The 22,628-nt window shown below is 34.1% G+C and overlaps 4 protein-coding genes across 7 annotated transcripts; 3 read left to right on the forward strand and 1 right to left on the reverse strand.

The window, feature by feature from the left end:
• Positions 1-21: 21 nt before the first annotated feature.
• Positions 22-4,661, forward strand: LOC130621637 (troponin C-akin-1 protein-like). Of its 2 annotated transcripts, none has more exons than XM_057436963.1 (4): positions 22-203; positions 346-906; positions 1,089-3,167; positions 4,328-4,661. In XM_057436963.1, exons 2-3 carry the CDS (start codon positions 673-675, stop codon positions 1,371-1,373), a joined length of 519 nt encoding a protein of 172 aa, XP_057292946.1. In that variant the 5' UTR covers positions 22-203; positions 346-672; the 3' UTR covers positions 1,374-3,167; positions 4,328-4,661. The 2 variants fall into 2 exon arrangements, with proteins under 2 accessions (XP_057292946.1, XP_057292947.1); XM_057436964.1 differs by having other exon boundaries at positions 104-203; positions 722-906.
• Positions 4,662-5,156: 495 nt separating this feature from the next.
• Positions 5,157-16,055, forward strand: LOC130621805 (checkpoint protein HUS1-like). 3 transcript variants are annotated; one of them, XM_057437155.1, is made up of 7 exons: positions 5,157-5,818; positions 8,256-8,321; positions 11,400-11,527; positions 12,659-12,832; positions 14,146-14,253; positions 14,431-14,505; positions 14,989-16,055. In XM_057437155.1, the coding sequence occupies exons 2-7, from the start codon at positions 8,270-8,272 to the stop codon at positions 15,298-15,300; spliced, it is 849 nt and encodes a 282-aa protein (XP_057293138.1). In that variant the 5' UTR covers positions 5,157-5,818; positions 8,256-8,269; the 3' UTR covers positions 15,301-16,055. The 3 variants fall into 3 exon arrangements, with proteins under 3 accessions (XP_057293138.1, XP_057293139.1, XP_057293140.1); XM_057437156.1 differs by lacking the exons at positions 5,157-5,818; positions 14,431-14,505 and having other exon boundaries at positions 8,230-8,321; XM_057437157.1 differs by lacking the exons at positions 5,157-5,818; positions 14,146-14,253 and having other exon boundaries at positions 8,230-8,321.
• On the reverse strand, positions 15,757-21,212 carry LOC130621804 (major facilitator superfamily domain-containing protein 6-like). Its single transcript, XM_057437154.1, has 3 exons — positions 18,389-21,212; positions 18,045-18,197; positions 15,757-17,875 (listed from the first exon to the last, which is right to left on the reverse strand). Exons 1-3 carry the CDS (start codon positions 19,380-19,382, stop codon positions 16,956-16,958), a joined length of 2,067 nt encoding a protein of 688 aa, XP_057293137.1. The 5' UTR covers positions 19,383-21,212; the 3' UTR covers positions 15,757-16,955.
• On the forward strand, positions 19,746-20,533 carry LOC130622429 (hepatitis A virus cellular receptor 1-like). Its single transcript, XM_057437893.1, has 2 exons — positions 19,746-19,791; positions 20,022-20,533. The coding sequence occupies exons 1-2, from the start codon at positions 19,746-19,748 to the stop codon at positions 20,531-20,533; spliced, it is 558 nt and encodes a 185-aa protein (XP_057293876.1).
• Positions 21,213-22,628: the final 1,416 nt, after the last annotated feature.

The raw sequence follows: 22,628 nt of genomic DNA on the forward strand, positions 1-22,628 counted from the left end.
CTAAAGCTAGACAGTATTTATTTACTTTTTCTAAACACATAAGCAACTAACAGCCATGTGTTCAAACTTGGTGCAAGTATGGAAAACGTACAATTTTTTTTTTTTTTTTTGGTGAAATAGATATTCCATTTTTCTTACTATTGTAGATTCAAAATAATTATTAAAATATACTGTTATTTTCACTGGTTTCATTTCAAAAATAGGTAGGTTCACTGTATTCGTCTTTTTTTTGCTGTATGTTGTTTCATTGTTGCAGATAACCTAAAGCTAGGTACTGAGGAGCCTAACTTTGACTTTACTCGATTACCAGACAATGTGTTAACTTTTCACTTTAAATCTTTATAGTCCTCAAATAGAGCACTGAACATGTGCTTTGAAGCATATCAAGTGGTTTATAGTAAGTCCGTAAAGACTTAAAACTATGTGTCGTGAAGTGTAGACTTAAACTTTGGGTTTTAACAGTAAACCTTAAAATACTGAGACATACAGATACAGCCCTGCTCGAAGGTTTGAGGTAATTGAGGCTAATAGTACGCCAGAAAATGAAATGTTCCTGATGGAATACAGGTAATATTTTATATTGGGAAATTATGTTCAGTAAGTATGACCGTGGTTTGTCGGACCTTTAGTATGTGCAACCATTCATAACACATTAATTGCAAAGAAAAAGTAATGTTGTTCTTACCCAACAACGATAGCAAGTTCTTGTTTTTCATTTTAGATATGGTGCGAATTTTTGTGTATGGAACTTTAAAACAGGGATTTCCGAATTTTCACTTCATGCATAATCCCAAAAATGGTGTAGCTAAATTTGTTTGCAATGCAGTAACGGTGAAGAAGTTTCCTTTGGTGGTTGCAAGTACAGCAAAAATACCATTCATTTTAAACCAAGAAGGTATTGGAGAGGTTGGTATGACAGTTAAACTCTTGGTTCTCTATTTGACAGTGTCACCGTGCATCCTCTGAAACATCTCATGTCTTCTACAATTTAACAATCCTCTTTAATTTTTCGCAGATAAAAAATGGCCTGTTTATATATGTCACGGAAAAAAGCGCACAATTTTTAAAGTAACTATTATTCTCCGTAGCGTGTTTGTGGTGAAATTTTTGAGGTGGACGAGCAGATGCAGAATTGTCTCGATAATGTCGAACGTGTTGGTACCTTCTACGATGTCAAAAGGCTTGAAGTTATTTCTGAATTCGATCAGCTTGAAGTTTGTCCTACGTATGTGTTAAATGAATTTCACGATCATCTGCTCAAACTTCCAATGCTGCGAAGCTATTCAGGTCGTTGGGTAGAAATGTTTGTACCTCGAAATGAAAGACTTCACATCACCTTGGAGGATTTGATCAAGGAAGTTAAAAAAGTTTAACAATAAAGGCTACTGGGATCGTTAAACAGAAAAATAAAGGAAACGCCCCTTATGCTGAGCGGATATTGTTATGTACATAATTTTGTTTTGTTTGTATATATTATTTACCGAGGTAGGTTTTAATGTTTCGAATGTTGCAGAGAAGTTAAATTATTTTAAAGGTTTGCTTGCTCATGTAAATGTGTTACGTCTTATGTGCGAAATTTTTTCTGCAGCTATATCAACACAATAATTGGTGTGACATTTATAATTTTTATCGAAATATAATCATTATATTTAGATGTATAATATTTTAGAAATAAGAAGTTATTAATATGTTGTATCTAAATTCCAGCTTTCACGTGAACGATTTTATGGCGCCACGTGAATGTAATAATCAGGAATCTAGAAGCATTCTAAAGGGGTTGCTTTCCTTCAATCTGGTAGTTAACTGCATTCTCACTTGAATAATATCTGTGAATTACATTAACGCAGTGAGCCATCTTTTATCACGTGACCAGATTCGTTCAATTTTAAAACAGTGATATCTCACTTGAATGAGAATTTTGTCTACGAATGTTTATCGTGCATAATTTACAATCAATAAAATACTGTCATGGTGTAAAAACAAGTTATACGATGTCGCAGTGTACCGTAACGCATAGTTTTATTAGGAAAACTCTGTTGGCTTTAATTATTTTCTGGAAAATGCGCTGAGTAAAATTTGTTGGAGAGTAATATCATTATTTCTAAACGACATTTTTTTGACAATGCAGCACACGTTACACGAACAATCGAGTACAATTCGGCACTTTATTTTTTTTCTACATCCTTCCACCGTATTGCTTCTAATAAAAGTCCACGGGATAATCAGTACATTGCTAGGTACAGGGATAATCAGTACATTGCTAGGTACAGCTGCGAAGAAGTAGTAACTAAATAACAAGTGCAAACGCACGACTTTTACCATGATCAATTTTTCTACTTAATAATTTTTTTACTGCATTTTATAACTTCATTACGTCCTTTTTTAATACCTTCAATACTAGAATTACCCTGGCGTCTTATAATAACCTATTTTTCATTTGTTTTGATTGAGCTGCTTTGTTTAGTTGTGGTATCAAACATGTAGTTACGGACACAGCTGCATTTTTCAAATTTTTTGAATTTAAAACAAATAATAATTATAAGGAAGAAAAAATAGTAATACAGAATATTTGGGAACTGAAGAGCACATAGTTTGTGTTATGATGGAAATATTTTCTTTATGAATGTGTATCCAAATTTACAGGTCTGTGTTTTATATTTTCTGGTCAGGATTATATGCAAATTCTAGATTTGGCGTAGTAATTAAAAACATGAAATATCAATATTGTTTGTCTTTTGATAAAATCTGTTCGTAGAAAAAGTTTAAATATATGAGTTTTATTAAATATAAATGTATCACTGATATATTTTAGAATAGAAAGTAAAAAAACGTCTTATTGTTGGTAAACCAATAGTGCTGCACGCCGGAAAGAAAATTAAAAGCTTTTCAGTATGTTGTGGTTGTATTTTATTGTTACGTTGTTGTTATTTGGAGCTGCTATGGCTTTCGATGTTGCAGGGAGCATAAAATTTGCCGGTGGAGCACCAGACACTTTAAAACCTGGTTCGTGGTTGACAGTGAAAGTTGAAGATACAACAATAATGGACGCGTCAAGTATTCTACTTGGACAGACTCAATACCAGATTAAAGATTATAATAAAAATAAACCGTTAACATATAAGATTACAGGTGCTAAGAAGCCTCCAAGAAAATCACCTGAAGTTTCGGTACGTGTTTTTTTTGTTGTTGTTGTTTTTTGAAGAAAAATCAACAAGAAATTGATTTCGATATGTTGTACGAACACACACAGTCTCTTTGTTTGTTTTCTCTTAAACGTGATACCTTTTTTCAAATTAATTAAATTAACGGTCATGAAGTTAACGCGGTTCAATGAAATTAATTTGAAAAAGGCATTTAATTAACGCAGTTGAGCAAGGTTCTTTTTTAAAATGCATTTAATTAACGCGAATTTGAGAAAAAAGAGAAAATTTTTTTTAACAGTATCCTTTTTTCGTATAGTGTGAATTTGTAGTTTTACATGAATAGGTCCATGTTGATCTCGCTATCTGCTTCTCTGGCACTTTTTAATGTTTCTGTTATCCCAGCAGTCCCCAATCAGCAGTGATGATGTTACGACCTTTTTTAGTTTGGAAATGCTTTTTATGAGTTTCGGAATGTTCTGGTTTTCAAGTTGACAAGCAAAGATCAACTTTAATGGTTGCACGTCACGATTGGGGTTTAGATAGTGAAGCGGTTTTTTCTATTATAAGGCGGTTTGGAAATTGAAATAAAAGTTTACGTGGTTTTTAAAGACAGTGTTAAAAATTTTAAAGTTTTAGAAGGAAACTTTCAGTTAATTTTCCACTTGGACCAAAGCATAAAGATAATACAAAATCTATTTTAAAAAAGATGACTAAAAAGGGCACCGATGAGAAGAAAATAGTAAAAAAAATTTTTAAAATAATTGTATTATTTAGGCTTTTACATACTATAAGCAAGTCACCAAATAAATAGTATTTTTATTAACGAGTCATGAAATGAGTCATGAAATTAACGGTCTTTAAATTAACACTGCATTTAATTAACGGTCATTAGATTAACGCAAATTTTGAAAAAACCGCGTTAATTTCATGACTGGAAGCATTAAAAGTCAGGACCCGATTGGATTGCTAAAATAACAAAGTTCTGCTTTTTGCGGTAAGAATTTTTAAGTAATCCATATCGGCCAATAAATATTGATTTCGCGTACTAAAAACTCTTGTAATCATTTGCGAAATTGCAAAAACTTCGCGTTTTTTTAACCCCCCCCCCCCAAATTTCTAAAAATATATGGTAAAGGCTAGTCAATTTTTTTCACTGTTAATTATGATTACTTATTCATATTTAGGTTTCAGCTTTCATTAATGCGAAAAAACCAACTAAAGATGATTGGATTGCACGCGAGGATTATCTAACGCAAACAGTGGAAACTCTAAATTATTCCGATAACCAGAATTCGTACACGAAAGACATCGTGGTGGAATATTACGAATAAGGTTTTTTACGAACACACAGTTTATTTTTTTATAAATCAATAAAATTTTCTTCACATGGTGTATGTATGTATTTATTCCATAAAATAATAACACAAATATAGTCTACCTTTACGTTGTGTTAGACTTGTAACCTATGTATCACAACCATTGCATTTACACGTTAATAAATCTGTAAAAAGCAGCTAATCGTTTGCACTTTTCTTTCAGTTGTATAAAAAAATCAACCAATTACACTCAATTTGAATCAAAAAAGGGTGATACATGTTTTTAAATTCGAAATTTTTTTTCGAATTTAAAAACATGTATAGTGCGAATTCGGAAAAAAGCATTGTGCATCTCCCGTTTAACATGCAGCCCACGCAATGTACGGTTTGTTTGCTCCCAATACCGCGGGTCAACTCGTCATTGGTCGGTAATCTGATGGAAGAGAACTACAGTTAACTCCCGGTAACTCGGACCTCTTAGGGACCAGAGAAAACAGTTCGACTTAACGAATGTTCGAATTATCCGGGGTTCAAGTTAACAAGTAGTTTTTATAAGGAAGTATTAAGAAATGTCCAAGAGACCGTAGAAAACAGTTCGAGTTAAATGTTCGAGTTAACCGGTGTTCGAGTTACCGGGAGTCTACTGTATTCTCGGCAAAGAACAAATACACAGATATGCGATTTATGTGAACTTGTAAAGAAAAATTTTAATGTATTTTTTTTACAAAAGGATGATAATTTTAGTGTTTCAATCCGAAAAATTAATAGACTTACGCTATTTATTTCGCTGGAAGTGCCATGTTTTGCCAAGAGTGGTGTGTTTCGTGGAGGGGCGACGTCTTGCTTTTTGTAATGTTGCGAAAACCCTGTTTTGCGGGTAAAGTTTGCTGGCGGGAATAATCAAAACAAAATAAACCGGGGAAAAATCTATGTTCGCTGTCTTCGCTAGCTGACTTGATGAAATAAACCGTGCTGATGTTGAGCTAGCTAGCTATAGTTTATTTCCATCATTTAAGCTAGCATGAACAAATCAGCATTCATGTAATTTTCTTTTTCTTAATTGGACTTCAGTAGGGGGTGGTCCTCAACATAATACAAATTTCTCTATCCTTCAGCATTTTTATTCCACGGTTTAATTTTCATTATATACAGCTAGGTAGTCGTTAAAACTCTCGCACTTTGTACGAAAGGGTTCTATTCTCTGGGGGTGATTTAAGAATAGACGAGTGGGTGATGTTGCCATAGCGTCTGGTTAACCCAAGCCAACTGTGACGGAAATTAGGGAGGTGGCACCACTGTGTTTGTCTTGTTGGATGTTGCAAGGATTTCTCTGGTAGCGTGATTGCGGAACCTAATTAGGTATGCATTGCTCAAAATGAGCATTAAATACTCTAGGACTTTAAGCCATGGCCCTCCTAGAAATAACGAACAGGGTTTATTCCTTGAGTGAGTTTAAATGTAAAATGTGTGCATCTATCTATTTCTATCTTCCTTCGCCATGCAGAAAACTCTCTACTTCCATATGTGACGTACAGAGTGTGGTTTCTATACGGAGTAATACCCCGTATAGCTGCTATACGGAGTTTGGTTTAGCTATACGGAGTCTGCCAACGAATGTTCTTAAAGTTGAAATATTGCAATATATGACTGTTTAAAACTATTTCTGAAAAAAAATAAAAAAATAATCACTATTAAGAACAAGTTAAAAAGACAAGCACGTCATTTTCCTACTTTTTATCCATCTTAAGCATACAAGGTATATTGTAGTTATGCAGAGTGTGGGAACATTAGTTTGATTCAAAAAAAGGATTATGACATACAGATTGTGAAATACCGAGAGTATGACATGCTTAATATACGTGTATGCTATACAGAGTGTGACAGGCGTAGTATACGGAGTGTGTCATGCTAAGTATGCGGAGTGTGACATGCTTGGTAGGAACAGAATTCGATGTATTTTTAATGAGTTAAGGTTTACAATGGCTGGTATAAAAGTATACAATTTTAAAGTTACATAATAAAAAGTCATTGAATGTATGGTTAGTTTTATTGCATACAGAAACATACAAAACAAAGTTATAAAGCTTAGAATGAATATGAAAGCCAAAAATATAAACTTCATACAAAACACAAATACTGAACTACATCATACAGTTAGACTGCCGGCAACTCGAACACTGGTTAACTAGAACTTTTATTAGCTGAAACTGTTATCTGCGGTAATTGGTACTCTGCATGCTTGTCTCATATTTTAGACGTTTTTCTTCTTACACAAATTATTTGCTTGTTTTAGGCACAATTTTCTAAACTGGAATAGCTCAGAGTAAATTTTTAATAAGAATGCTTAGTTTAGACTTCGATGCTCATGCTGCATTCGCTAATGTCTAGCCAAACCAGTCTCGGCATTATACTCTCAAAGCTGTCTGCGCCACTTGCGGCTTTGAGATAATTAAATATTTCCGCCTATATGGAGTAAACATGTAGCTATACGAAGTTATACTCTGTATACGTATGCCTATACGGAGCCGTACTCCGCATAGCTGCACACTCCAAATGGAACACACAGACCTTTTATTAATGTTTAAGATATAGATTTGCTAGGTGAATTGAGGTCCACTCTAGTCTGTTTCTTCACACAAATTATCACTATGACTTTATAAATGGATGTCAATCAAGTTATTCATCTACACTTGGTAGTAGTTTAAAGCCTCAACAAATTTTCCGTAGAGAGAAATTGGCATCCGTATCCTTCTGCCTGCCACTCAGTGTTTACCATGATAATAAAATTCCTTCTTTGCACTTTTGGGATACAATAGTTAATGTCCAGCTGGTAATAAACCATTATATATTGAACACTCCTGTCCTAGGAAAGACATGGTTAGCCCACACAATTCTTTTTTATGGACAAAGTAAATTTGATGTTAACTCTGTGTCTTTCTGACATAGTAAGTTTTGGTAGGTTCTAAGAAAAAGCACTGATACTATATGCAGGCTTTTTCAGTGAAACAGATGGGTTGGCGTCTCAATCCATCTATTCTGAAAATAGTTTTGCATATATAATAACTTTATCACATGGGTTTTACATGAGTATTAAACTACTTTGATATACGACTAATTTCTTCTGTTGGTGTTCCACAAGTACGCGACGAGTATACTGCGCGTACAAGTACGTCAAAAATACTCGCACATTTTTGCTACCGTACTCACACATCACTCGCTAGCCTGCACGAAAGGTAAACGGCATTATTTAAACAAGTAATTGAGGCATGCAATGAATTGCATGCCTTAATAATTCCGCATGTGCAGTGTACTCAGCGTACTTATATACTTGTGTATAGTTACTCGCAATCGGCACTGTAGGAAAACAGTTTGTATCAGAATTTGATTCGGACTATGTTTTTAGATTCATTTTAAAATCGTTTACCAATCATATACCAGCTGTTTCCCATTTGCCTCCACTTTATATAATATATATTTTTGAGATTAAAAAATAAAATAAAATTCAATTGTTTTCAAATTGTTTCATTACGCTTTTTATATTGTTTCATATTGTTCTTTTCAGGAACCAATCTGTAAACGGTTTTAAAGAATAATTATATGACTTTAAAACGACCATGATTGTTTCAATTGGCATAAAACATTAAACAATAGTGAAGACGGTCCCTAAGCCTTAAATTTGTAGTTCTGATTATCGAAGCACCAATGTTAAAGCTGTTCATAGAATATTAACATATTTTAAAGCCTCAGATTTTCTATACATTTTCTTTGTGTTATGCATGCAATTGTTTTTTTTCAGGGAAAACTAAAATAATGAAGTTTAGAGCAAAATTGGTTGATATTGGATGTATTCAGCAGTTCATAAGTATGTTCTATTTATTCTACCAAGTAGTATGTTTTTAGTTGCCTGTTATCTTCAATGTACACAATAATAAATAAATTAAATTGCATTGTATTTCTCAAGTTCCTTTTTATTAAACAAGATGTCAGTTCCATGAGATGGTTTTGAAACGGTTGAAACTTTTTTGCCATACCCTATGCTGAAAAAGATGTCAATTATTTAATAGACATTGTCAAGTTATTTGATCTCAAATTTATAAGAGCAGTGTTATTTGCTATTAATCTATTAAATAAGCTGTGATTGGGTAACAACAGGCTGTAACCTGGCCTTCTTTTTTGACCAGAAATGATGTACTACTGTAAACGCCCCACTAAATTTAATTTTGGACACACCAATACCTGTACTAAGAGCATCAATCAAGTTTGTGGTATGGTTTGTGTAGGCACACAACCTTCAAAACTGGGCCAAACATAAAGTGTATATTCAGGATTCAAACCAAAATGTATAAAATGGGTTACAAGTCCCATATTTTGTAGAGTAAAAATTATTATAATTGAGAAATAGCCGTTTAACAGCTAAATGCTTAATTGCATCCTGATAATAAAGATTTGAATGTAATAATGGCTTGAATGTAATAATAGCTTGAGAATTTTATTAAAAAAGTTGGAAATGCCACAAAATGCATTTTTGGTAAACACCTTTGGTAAACAAATTCTGCCAGAAACAGAAATGACAATGTGCTACACAGACAATTAGAAAACTGCAAAAAAAAGGTTTATTATTTCTTAAACATGATAGTTTGGTACGTGATTTTTTTGGAAATCTCTTTCCAAAATCAAAAACAAACTGTTAATTACTGTTAATTTAGGTAATTGTAATTTTTTAGACCTGGATGCAAGTGAATTCTCTTGTAGGTTTGGTCACCAAATCTTGGTTGGAACTTCTGACTTTCTATCGATTTGCAATCAATTTTTCATGTGTCTATTCTGTTGACACGATTTAACAATTAGACATGATACTTTCTTTTAGGTTTCTGATAGTCTTATTCATAGTTAAGGTGCTGGTAAGATGTAAGTGGGTTTACAATATACTGAAAATGAGATCTCTTGCTTGGTAAAACGCAAGAACAATAGTTTTTGCCTTTGATTAAGCTATGCTCTGTTTTATTCAAATTAACAGTGAATTTGATATGCTGGTTGAGACAGCTGATATGCTCATAGAAACTCTTCTGCATGGGATCTTTTGATTTTGGCATATACGCCATCAATGAATCTCTTCCAGATCTTTGGTCTGTCTGATGTAAACAATGCTGTTGTACTTGCATGTAACGGTTCTGTCTGTTTGAATGTAGAAGTTATTATCAAGTATAGTTTTTGTCAACATAAGTTTCACCAAACACCAACACAAATTCGTTACTGGTATCTTTTTCTTTTCACCAAATAATGCATCATTCCTTATGGTTTTCATGCAGAATGTTTTGCTGCATCCACCAATCAAAAAAGCAGCAAATTATTGCAAAGGTAAAGATCCTGCATTTGCTAAAACAAATGAAGGACAAGGAAAAGATCTCAAACAGCCAACAGAGGAGCTTTGTGTAACGTTAACCACTGAGCCCATTATTCTTAAGGGTAAAAAAAATATAATTTAATGACGTGAAAGAAAAGGAACAGAAATCTTCACCTTGCATTATGTTGGTGTCAAAAGCTACTTCTGTTCTCGATTTTATTATATATTATATTATTTTTGTCAAATTAGGTTTCACACGTTACATACTGTTGGTTTTGCTTTTTTTTGTGAAATTTTGTGGTGAAAAACCACAGTACAATATACCCATGTATTATTTAGGAACTAGTCGATAAGGCCCGTGAAGAAATCCACTTAGTAAAAAGGTCAATAAAAAGAAATTTGTTTTTGATGTTTTGCTGACGTCAGCAGTGCAGTGCAGATATAAAAATTTGCTAAATTTGCTTATTCTTTGTCTGTAATGTGTAGAGGTTGAAATGCTGGTTAAAATAATGTACAGGTTCATATGTTCTCAACGAACGCCTAAGGAGATATCAGGGTTTAAACATTTTGCTGACATCAGCAAAGACCCGTGAAAACCTTGTATACCTTTTGTCTTCATCGTATATATCTCGATACGCTGATCAAGAAAATGTATAGGACCATGTAATTTTGAGAAATGGTTGCAGGGTTTAAAGGTTTTTTTAAGACATCATCAACCCGTTCATTTCAAAACGGATTTAGGGACCCAAGTTTTGGAAAATTACCCAAATTGGTCCTAGGTGTCCCTAGTTACCCACGCGGTGAAAAATCATTGACGTCACCACCTCGTTTCCAAGTTAAGATTAAACCAACAATAATTTTTTCTTATTAACAATACATTTCGGGTAAATTTACCCATCATCAGGTCTAAAAGCAAATTAAACAGTAAAAAAAACGGTATAAAATATTCAGAATTTCTATATACATCTATTATTATGCAATTTTAAGTAGTCCTAATAAGAAAGTACTAATTTAAGTCTCTTTTTTTAAGCCTCATAATCTGTTAATTTAATGACACTTCATTAAATTTTTATCATGAGGACCTCGTACAACTTCCTGTGAGCGATTGAGTTTTGGTACTTCGTGAAAACGTTTTTGGGGAAGGACTGTGTCTGTGCATTATAATGTATTATTTTCCTGTGTTTGTTTTTGTGGTTTAGGATCCGAAATATTGGTTTGGTGATTCTAAAGCCAACCTTACCATTTTGATTGACCAATCTGAGTTTTTTTGGTGTTCACATACCCCAAAATACTTTCTAAAATAGGAGCTGTTATGTTGTTAGTTTTTTTTCTTCTTATATCTTGCTATTTTGTGTCTTTCATATGGCTGGACGGAGAAGTACACTGGAATTTTCTATGGCGACATAGCTAGTCTACAGAATAAAATATGTGTGAACTAAAATACCAAACAGGTTCTGCAAGGATCTCCACACGAGCGATTACATTTAGATTATAAGCATAAAATTGCGTCACTAGATATTTTTATTTATTTATCAACTAACTGAAGTTGCATGAAAGCTAAGTTTGCCAGAAATAATCAAATTGTTTTTACATTAGAAATATTGTCAACAGTTTCCAAGATCTGTAAGTCCTGCACCTTACGCTTATCAGGAGGTCAGGTGATATTTACACAGACAGAAAGAGTTGCAAGTGGTGGAACGAACCTCTGGGTGGAAATTAACCAGGTTAGTATATAATGTAGATATGTTCGTGCGTTATATTATTGAATACCATCAGCGCTAAGTGCTTATGCTTTTTACATAGGAATTCTTTAAAATTGAAATATACACATTTTTTTGTAGATATATATATATATATATTTTAAAAAAAGTTGTTAAAAGAAGTATAATCCTATAAAACGTTTAAAACTGGTTTTGTAGGGTACGTAAGTATGCTGTTATGTTTGTGGAATGATTCATATCCACCAAACAGTTTTAGATTACAATCAGTACATGAACGTAAAAACAACCCCCTCAGTATTCAATCCTGTCACTACTTATGTTACTCTTGTCAACTGTTTTGTTCAAAAGAGTTTTTAAAGTTGAAGCTAAAAAAAATTTGGATTGGACAAAACTTCTTTGAGAAAACTTGAAACATAATAAGTCCGAGTCTTTAGTATATTAATTGAATTTACTTTCGTATGTATGGCAAGTCACGTGGCTTTTAGTTCTTAAAGCGCGTGCAAGATACGAAAGCATGTCAATTAGTTCTCGAACTGTAAACTGTATGCTAACCTAAGATTTTCGGTATGTGTATCAATATTTTTCACAAGAGCTACACAAAATGGGTGGATAATAAAGGAATAACAAGAGAAATTTTTTATAGTTTACATTTTATTAAACTAATTATTCAATCAATTAATTGATTTGAAGGAAGTATTAATCCAACCGAATGACGTCATTTCTGATCCCTATGACACCATTATATTTTTTTCAATACCTTGAATTTCTTAAAATGCAATATTCTACATATGTACCAAGCTTAATGACATAATAAACCTTTTTGCACATATGACGTCATTTTTGAGTCTAATGACGTCATTAAAATTCTTTTTTTAATATCAAAGCATTTATTGGTTCATAGTCCGCAAACATGTAGGCATATTATGTTGTGTTAGTTCCCAGAGGCGCAACTAAGATGACACACCATTGGTTCGAGTCTTCTCAGTCTCAAAGATTAGAAAATAAAAAGGTTATTTTTGGTTGAGCGCAGCGAATTAATGGTTATAATATTATTGTTTTTTGAACTGTAAAGATTTCAAATGTTTAACACTATTATTTTCATTGTTATTTTACAACCTTTTTTTGTTTTTTTAGGGAGATTTTTTTGATGAATACCGAATTGAAGGAAAAGACGACAGAAATGAAATATACTTGGAAGTTGTAAACGAGAACCTGCTTCGTGCTATGAAATCTGGACAAAATGCACAATCCATTAAAATCAAATTAACAAAGAAACAAACGCCATGTCTTACTTTTGAAATTTCTTTGGTTTGTATTTTTTTAAAGTTTTGTTTCTAAAATTGAATAAAATCTGCATGGTGCATAGCATGTGATGGCTAATACACGGTTACCGCCTCATAAAACTTCTTGAAACTCCTTGAAACTACTTAGAACTCCTTGAAACTCCTTGAAACAACCTCAAACAAAATAACACTCTTGGAAGGTTGCTAAGCTAGAAACTCCTGGAATCTATTTCTTCTCCGAAACTATTCATAGCTATCAGGCCATGAAATCTGTCTGCAGCTTTTGAGTCTTATAAAACCCTGATTTTGTCAAAGTAGCTCCTGAAAAAAGGACTGCTGGAATTTACTTTTTTAAAACGAATAGCCACCCTATAATACGCTTTATTTTTTTATGAGAACAATGAAGCTGAGAATTATTAAAAATAAAAACAAAGCAAGAACAATGATCAGATTGAAATTTTACTGAAAAGACACAAGGAAATAAATTTAAAGCAAAGATCTTTCCAGTTTTAACGATACCGCGAAACTTGTAATTGGTCCCAAAAATGTGTAATGTACAGTAAAAATTTTTACTGTATCACACATGTGAAAAATTTTATTACTTTTATATTGTGAAAAAATCCTTATTTTATAGCCCTCTCTCACCAGTCACTCACTGAGAAAATCCTTATTTTATAGCCCTCTCTCACCACTCACTCACTGAGAAAATCCTTATTTTATAGCCCTCTCTCACCAGTCACTCACTGAGAAAATCCTTATTTTATAGCCCTCTCTCACCAGTCACTCACTGAAAAAATACTTATTTTATAGCCCTCTCTCACCACTCACTCACTGAGAAAATCCTTATTTTATAGCCCTCTCTCACCACTCACTCACTGAGAAAATCCTTATTTTATAGCCCTCTCTCACCAGTCACTCACTGAGAAAATCCTTATTTTATAGCCCTCTCTCACCACTCACTCACTGAGAAAATCCTTATTTTATAGCCCTCTCTCACCACTCACTCACTGAGAAAATCCTTATTTTATAGCCCTCTCTCACCAGTCACTCACTGAGAAAATCCTTATTTTATAGCCCTCTCTCACCACTCACTCACTGAGAAAATCCTTATTTTATAGCCCTCTCTCACCACTCACTCACTGAGAAAATCCTTATTTTATAGCCCTCTCTCACCACTCACTCACTGAGAAAATCCTTATTTTATAGCCCTCTCTCACCACTCACTCGCTGAAAAAATCCTTATTTTATAGCCCTCTCTCACCACTCACTCACTGAGAAAATCCTTATTTTATAGCCCTCTCTCACCACTCACTCACTGAGAAAATCCTTATTTTATAGCCCTCTCTCACCACTCACTCACGTAATGTCGTTCATGATGTTCCAGTGGCTGTCATTCCTTCAAGATTTTGGGATGATTTTCAAAAGCCGCTTCTACCTAATTACGATGTGAGATTTTTTTTGTTATCAATTTTGTTTTTTATGACCCGACATCATCCTTGTGTTTGTAGTTCATATAAATTCATAATCGCATCATATCCTCATTTTTTAGTGTAAAAACCTTAAATATCTTTAATTCTGCTGCACGCTTAGTAGTTTTTCATCTATTTTTTTATAACACTTTAGATTAAAATCAGCATTCCTCAGTTAAAAATAATAAAGAACATAGTTGAAAGGTTAAAGAACATTAGTGGATTTATGGTATGTTAAATTGTGATACTGTCGAGTGTTGGTATACCGACAAAATTGTTTTAGACAAGTAGATGTTTTCCACGGATAAAAATTTGCCAGGGGGAATGTTCGTCATATCGAAAAGCATTTAAGAGTCAGTTATAATTTTATGTTTTGGCTTTAATAATATTACGGGAAATATTTTATCTTTTAAAAAAATTTAGTAAGTAAAATACAATACCATTACCAAGATTTGAAACGTTGTGGCTCAACGTTACATAGTTGTTGCTCGTTGCTTTCATGACTCCACACTTGATTAAAAAGTCACACAGAGCAACTAGAAAAGGGCGTAAAATCACCAAAAAATTGGAGCTATCCCACCTAAGATTTTAGCAGAGACTATCGAGTCCCAAAAACCCAAATATATTACTATTTATTTTATATTATTTTTTTATTATTTGTGATTATTATTCTTGCATTAAGTAACCTCACCTTGTGAAACCACACCTTTAGGTTATCTCAGCGAAAAGAAATGGAGAATTGAAATTTAGCGTGGATACTGACGAAGTTATCGTCACAACGCATTTTAAAAATATGGACGTGGATGGAGACACTTTGAGAAACGCAAGTGAAGATGAAGAAGACGATGAGATTGAAGCTCGTATCGATATCCAAAAGTTAGTCACATTTCTTCACGTTCAGCAATTTAATCCAACGAAAGCAATATGCGCTTTAGTGCATGGTCAAGCAGTGCATATGTTTTTACAATGTAGTGATGTTATGTTTCAATATTTTTTGCCGGCAATGAATGTGACCATATCTTAATGCGTTACAATCCACAGTTTACTAACTTTTTAAGTAAGTGTGAACATGGTAATTAGCTTAAAGTAATATATGTGGTATGTTACTATAAGCCATAGTTCACCAACCACAGAAATAACAGAGTGTAAGCATTTTGAAAAGAAGGTTACATTTCCTGCATAGTTATTGATTTCCACTGATGTTCTTCTGCAATTGCTATATATTTCTCTGCGATTGATACCAATAGATGATACATAGCTGACATATTTTAGTTATCTTAAAGATATCTATTAACCATTTGTAAAAATGTGTTTATGATAAATATGAAGATAGGGCGTGACACTTGTAAAATGTGAAAATCGACGAGCTTGAAATTTGGCGTTATCGTCGTTGAAGTTGTTATTGTCGTTAAAATTTGGAAATGTCGTTGTGAGGGTGACGTTGCTATTGAAAACCCGTGCTGCTGTCGTTAAAAGTACCTCGCTATCGTCGTAGAAATTTATCGTTTTTCTCCATGAAAACCAACACTTGTCAAAAGTATGTTTTGTCGTTGTTGAAAGTTGACGTTGTCCTTGTTGAAAACAACATCGTCGTTAAAAGTTGACGTGGTAACGTATTGCTTTATTAAAGCGTAAGAATATTCTGAAATTTCCTTATTTATATAAAGAGACATTGCTGATTTTTAAATGCTCTTTTTATATTGTATTAATTTAATGTTTTTATGATTGTTGTATTGCATCTTAAAAACAACGAATAATACTGACAATACCGACAATCTGTATTCTATTATTATTTGGATGCTTTTAGGCTGTTTTCATTGAAGCGTTCATGGCCGCAGCTCACGTTTGAACGTCGGCGCTTAATATGTTTAATTTCTATTCCATTAAAGATGGCAGGGTTTTTTGGAATTTTAATTGGCTGATAAAGTCTATACTTTAAGCTGTCAAAATACTGGCTCTGCGGCCCGAAAAAGTTCTAATTCGCGTACCCAGATACTGAACGTTGGAAGTGCGGCAAAGAACATTTTAATCGAAAGTAGCCTTTAAATTACCTTAGCAGAATATTTCTCTGTGTTAGTCCTTTTTGGTTATTTTGTATATCGCTGCTCTCAAATGATGCAAGCAAACTTATCACATATTGTTTTTTGACAGTTTGCGCGGATTTAATTTCACGGGCAGCACATTTATTCATATTTTTAGTCGGTATTTAAGTTTGTATAAACACCAAAATAAAGCCAATTACGAGGTGGCAGCTGCTACTAAAAAATCCTTGAAACTCATGGAAATTTACAAAAATGGACCAACTCCTGGAAAAGTTTTTTTCCAAACCTGTTTTTCTTTTCGTTGGTCTTTTTTAGTCGTCTTGTTACGTAGAACGTTAATGATCTTTTTTCCCATTAAAATTCTACGTTCCCAAAATGACCACCTTTTAATTAAGGCAATAATAAGACTATCTTTCCATAGGTGAATATTCACCTACGTATACACACCATCCGGATAAACTATCTGAGTTCATTGCTAACATATTGCCGCACGTAGTGTAGTGGGTTCGTCTGCGGCTCCCAGTTCTGGGGACCGCGGATCGAATCCCGCTCACTGCCAGGCAGTATGTTAGTGATGAACAAAGTAGTTCTTCAACAATATATAATCTTTCCGACTCGTTATTATTACTTTTTCAAATCATTCCATTTGACTTTCCACGTCAGATGGTTGTCTTTGAGACATCGTCGTCAAAATATAAGTTCCAGCTGGAATGTTTTCTACATAAGTATAATTGCATAACAGCTCCAAGAGTTTGCTCCGATACTTCATACCAACTAATATCATAAAGTTTATCAAGCAAATCACAGCGTAAATAATAAACGAAGCGTTGGAACCTATGTAAGTCACCATCACTCCTCCAAGTATTCCTCCACCACCGTGGCCTAATCCCCAGTATATACCATGAAGCAATGCTTGTAATGTAACCGGCGTTCCAGGAATTAGCCCAATATAACATATAGATGCTGTCCATATAGACGCAGAAGATACACCTTGTAAAATTTCTAGTCCTATCGAAAGAACGGGTTGCGTTATTATGGAATACGCCAGTAAGCGTAAAACGTTGGAGAATAATCCGATATATAATACGTTTTCACATCCGATTTTAAGTATCAAGTAACTGGAGAGCATATACGTTATAACTTCAGAGAGACACTGAACCGCCGATATCACACTAAATAAAAACTGAGTTCCGCCAAGGTCGTGTAAATGCCAAAACAAGAAGGTATGAACAAAGCCCATTGCTGAGCCAGAAGTTAATAAAGTCAATCCGAAGCATATGTGCTGAGAGTCGGTGATCATTTTGATAGCTTCCCATAACGACTCCGTATAGTCGGCGTTGCTTTCCACGGGTTTAAAACTGAAAAAAGCTGCACATATAAACGCTAGTGCCATCATAATTGCGTAAACGTAAAAACTTAAAATATAATCAACATGGCGACCTTCTTTGCATTCCTCAATTTGTATGCTGCTAACTACTGCACCAACAACAAATGCACATACACCCCAACCGAAAGCTCCCCACAATCTTTGGTAGCCGTATTGATAGGTTCGATCTCCTGTACAAAAAAAAGATAGATTTAGGAGAAGGAGTACACACCTTCCTCCGTTGTGAACATAAACCACACTTATTAGAAGCTGTGGTACAGTGGGAAACCACGAAGTGTACACAAAGTACATTTCATTCAAAAAACTGTTTATATCAACATTTAAGTCCATTTGACTTACCTAATTTTTCTAATGTTGCAGTGTCAGCTAAAGTGGCAGCTGGTGAAGCGAGCACGGTTCCAATTATTGTGATAATAATCAAGACAATAAAAATGTTTAATGCATTTTGTGTAGATTCCAAAGGTTCATTAGCTGGTAGAGATTCAATATTGTCTAAATTAGAAAGAAGATTGTTGAAAATAACTCGAACACCTCTTAACTGGGAAAATTTAAATAGCTTTTTGCGAAGAGTCAGATTATTAGATCGTAAGTTATATATCCTTAAAATTTACAGATTTCTTTACTTCCTATGATTTTTTAGTTTAAACAATAGATGAGTAAGTATATCATAAAGAAATATCTACCTAGCGGCCATGGATATTCATCATCTGTGTTAAGCGAGTCAAACTCTTCCTCGATTTCATCAGTTGCTAGCATTCTTTCCAAAGGTGTTATTCCATTCTGCGTAGAATAATTCTTTTTGCTCCACAATTCAGACTTCGTGTTTACACTGCGCAATGTTCTTGAGTAGATAACAGCTAGAAATCCGTCAACAAATCTTCTTAAACGTTGCTTATTTGCATTCACTGTCGATGTATCATCAAGCTTGCTTTTCTGTCTTTTTAAATGGGTAAGTGTGATCATGTAAACATCATCAGCTGGAATGGTATTTCTTTTATGTCGCAATTTCCTAACAGCCTCAGAATATTTAGCTACTTTGTATTTATTATTTCGATCCTTAGGTCTAGACCTCGCGTAGTCAGGTAGTGACACGGAATTATTCAGAATGTGATCCACTGGATTAACCAATCGACCTACTTGTGGAAAATTTATTATTCCTCCTGTAGCGTTACACGCTGTTTCAGGAGGCACTCTAACAATTGAAATGCTGTAGTTCGTAGCTAACCAAGCTCCTATTGACATTAACAATATAACCTTCTTAACATTGTATGTGTCAGCTAGTGCACCCCATAATGGACAAGTTCCCATCTGTATAAAGGGACGTATACCAATAAGAAAGCCCACTTGCTGTGCTGAGAGGTATAATTGTTTGTAAAATACAGCTAAGTAAGGGAATAGCGAACCAACAGCTCCATAAAACAAGAAGTAAAAAGCTTTATATATTAGTAAATCTTTAGCTATTCGAACTTTTTTGTTCTCATCCTCGGGTGGTGCAATTTGTTGTTCTTCTTCTTCATTTACTTTGTCATCCCCTGTTATGTAAAATTTATCGTCATCAAGACCACGTGGTAAGAAGACTTCTGATTGGCTGATATGAAAATGTTCTGAGCTTGATACTGGGGATAATAAAGATGGTGATGTAGCTTGAATGTTAAATATTGCACTGCTTGCAGCCATATTTACTTATTTATTTATTTATTTATTATCCACTCTCTCTTTCTTTAACAATTCATCCAAATATTTCATGTCTTTATTGTTTTTCTATAAAAGGAATATATCTTGATATATTTTTATATTCATTATAGATTAATAATTTTCGAGTTTACCTAATAGGTTATGACACACTGATTTTTACATTTTTTTATTTTATATATTTTACATTTGTATCATGTTTGTATATTTACGAATTTTATTAATATTTACAGGACACATTTTAATAGCAGTAATTTGTTACTGACGATGTCGTGTCCTGTATAAATATTCATTATAAATAAATAAATAAGTAAATAAATACATACATATAAAAAGTTTAAAATTAATATGGCCTGGCATGGAAACGGGTCTCTTGTAAAGGGTGGAGGGTGGAGTTAGTGGTTTGTAAAATCAGATCATTAGACAGGTGTTTGGTATTAACTGGGAGAGGATCGAGGGTCGAGGGTTAGGGGTTGGTTATTATTTTTTAAAAAAAAACGCACGCAGGTAAGTTATAAACTACGCCCTAATTTTCCACCAATAACGCAGATTGACTGTTTCAGGACGTTTTGGTTTTTGAAGTAGGAGCTATTTTGGTGGTAAGTTAAAACAAAATAAAAAAAGGACACAAAATCAAATTAAAACAAGCATTACACTTAAATACGTTTCCACCCTACCCACTTACACACCCTACCCACTTACACACCCTTCCCACTTACACCAACCTGCCCACTTACAACACCCTTCCTACTTACACCACCCTATCCACTTACACCACCCTATCCAGTTACACCGCTCTACCCACTTACACCGCCCTACCCACCTGCACTGCCCAACCCACTTACACTGCCCTACCCACTTACACTGTCCTACCCACTTACACCATCCTATCCAGTTACACCTCCCTACCCAGTGACCTCACCCTACCCACTTACAACACCCTACCCACTTACACCACCCTACTCACTTACAGCGCCTACCCACTTACACCACTCTATCCGCTTACACCGTCCTATCCAGCTACACCGCTCTACCCACTGACCCCACCCTACTCACTTACATTACCCTATCCACTCACACACACCATCCTACCCACTTACAACACCCTACACACTTACACCTTTCTAACCACTTAAATCACCCTACCCAGTTGCAACGCCCTACGCACTTACAACACCCAGTCCAGTTACACTGCCCTACCTACTTAACCCTCCTACCCACTTACACCACCCTATCCAGTTACAACACCCCATTCCCTTCCACCGCCCTACCTACTTACGCCACTCTACCTTCTTACAATACCCTGTCCAGTTACACCGCCCTACCCACTTACACCACTCTACCCACTTGCAAACCCCACCCACTTACAACACAAGACAAAAAAATACTGTGGTATGGAAGACAGAAAAACTTTCTTGAAATTTTTCTTTGTCATTTCCCACTGCACATCCACATTTTCTCCTTCTGCTGATGATTACGAAGTCATAATACAAAACTTCTGAGATGTCAGACTTGGTGAAATTCTATCATTTGCTACATTCGTGCATAACTACCAAATTACTTATATAAGAAATAATATCGCCAGTGTCGAAAGTTTGTGATAGCCAGAAAATCTTAATGCAATGAATGTTTTATGATGTTGACATTTCTCTCAAGGTTTGAATGTAACGCGTGGATATACATTTATGGCATAAAAATTATAAACAATGAAAAATATTAACAATATTAAATTACAAATAAAAACTATTTTATTTTTGAATGAACACTGTGATTTCAGAAACCTTCTTCTAAAAGTCTACCTTCTATGTTCGACTTTCCTCATTTTCGGTATACTTTGAAATTTGTTTACTGCTTTGATGGGTTTGTACCGACCACGTTGCTACGAATGCGCAAATATAGTTGCCATGGCGATAAGAGTGTCTGATCTTTTGTCCATTTAAACGTTTACTTGCTAATTGATTTTTTTCATTGGAATTCAAATTCTTTAAATTAAAACCAGAATTTAACTCTTAAATTATTCTCATACTGATTTTGGAGGTGAAGAAAACTCTGATAGTTCACAACAACAAAAAACAAAATACAACAAGCTGGAACCCAGCACCTTTTAGTTAAGAACTAACAGACACCAACGTCGAAGGGGCCTAGAGATGAGGTTAGTCACATCTACCTTATTTTAACAAAATTTGACGCAGACAAAAATTTAACCAAAATAGCAAATTTTAAAAGACTTGATAAGACTTTTTTCGACTGGAAGCTTGTCATCCTTCCACAGTTGTTAATACTCACTCATAATGTGGGAGTGGGAATTTATGGAAGACGGAAATAACTTTTATGTCGTCAACACCTCCCACCCCATTCCTCTCTTGCTCCTACTTTTAAGAACGGAAGGGTTGGTGTGATAGAAGCCATACAAGCATAGCTACAATGTGCTATCATAAAACGTATTCCATAATACTTCGGCTAAAACAAATAGATATTGCGCAAAAGATGCTATTAGATGTTATTATTTACAGCATTGCCAGAAGTTTAGTCCAAAACATTTTTTCTAACCAATCCAGTAGTGTGGATTTCCCAACTAAATAAAGGCTCTGATGATCAACTATTTTCAAACTATGTTAAAAAAAATTCCACAAGTGTAGCCTTTATAAATCTTTTACTATATTTTACTAAAGTTAGCATCTCACTTCTGTTGGTTATTTGAAGTTGTTAACTGGAAAGAATTTAGAAAAATCTAATGATACTCTAATATGATTGTGAGTGTTTATTCAATGGATAAAATTTTACTCAGTGCCAAAATCCATATTTTATTGGGGAACCATGCCTGAAAAGATTACAAAAAATTTGGTTTGCGGATATGGTAAGATTGGTTTGTGTTCATCAACTTACTTTTTTTTGAATCTTCAAAATCTACAGTGGCTCTTTCGATGATTTTTTCATGAAGAATCTAATAAAAGAACTTATCGTAACACTTAGAGAAATACAGTGGAATCTCTCTAAAGCGGACACCATTGGTGCAAAAAAAAGTGTCCGCTTAATAGAGATTGTGTCCAAAAACCACTTTCAGAGGAAAATTTTGCCGAAAAAAAGACTATTTTTTGTTTATATACATTTTTTTCTTTGTTCTATTCCTTTCAAATCAAGTAAATGAGACATAATTTGATGAATTTGAACTTGTATTATTCATACGCTCTACTGTTATACAAACAAAAACAAATATCAACTAACAAATAC

The sequence above is a fragment of the Hydractinia symbiolongicarpus genome, chromosome 12, assembly GCF_029227915.1.
Source record: "Hydractinia symbiolongicarpus strain clone_291-10 chromosome 12, HSymV2.1, whole genome shotgun sequence".
Classification (NCBI taxonomy): Eukaryota; Metazoa; Cnidaria; class Hydrozoa; order Anthoathecata; family Hydractiniidae; genus Hydractinia; species Hydractinia symbiolongicarpus.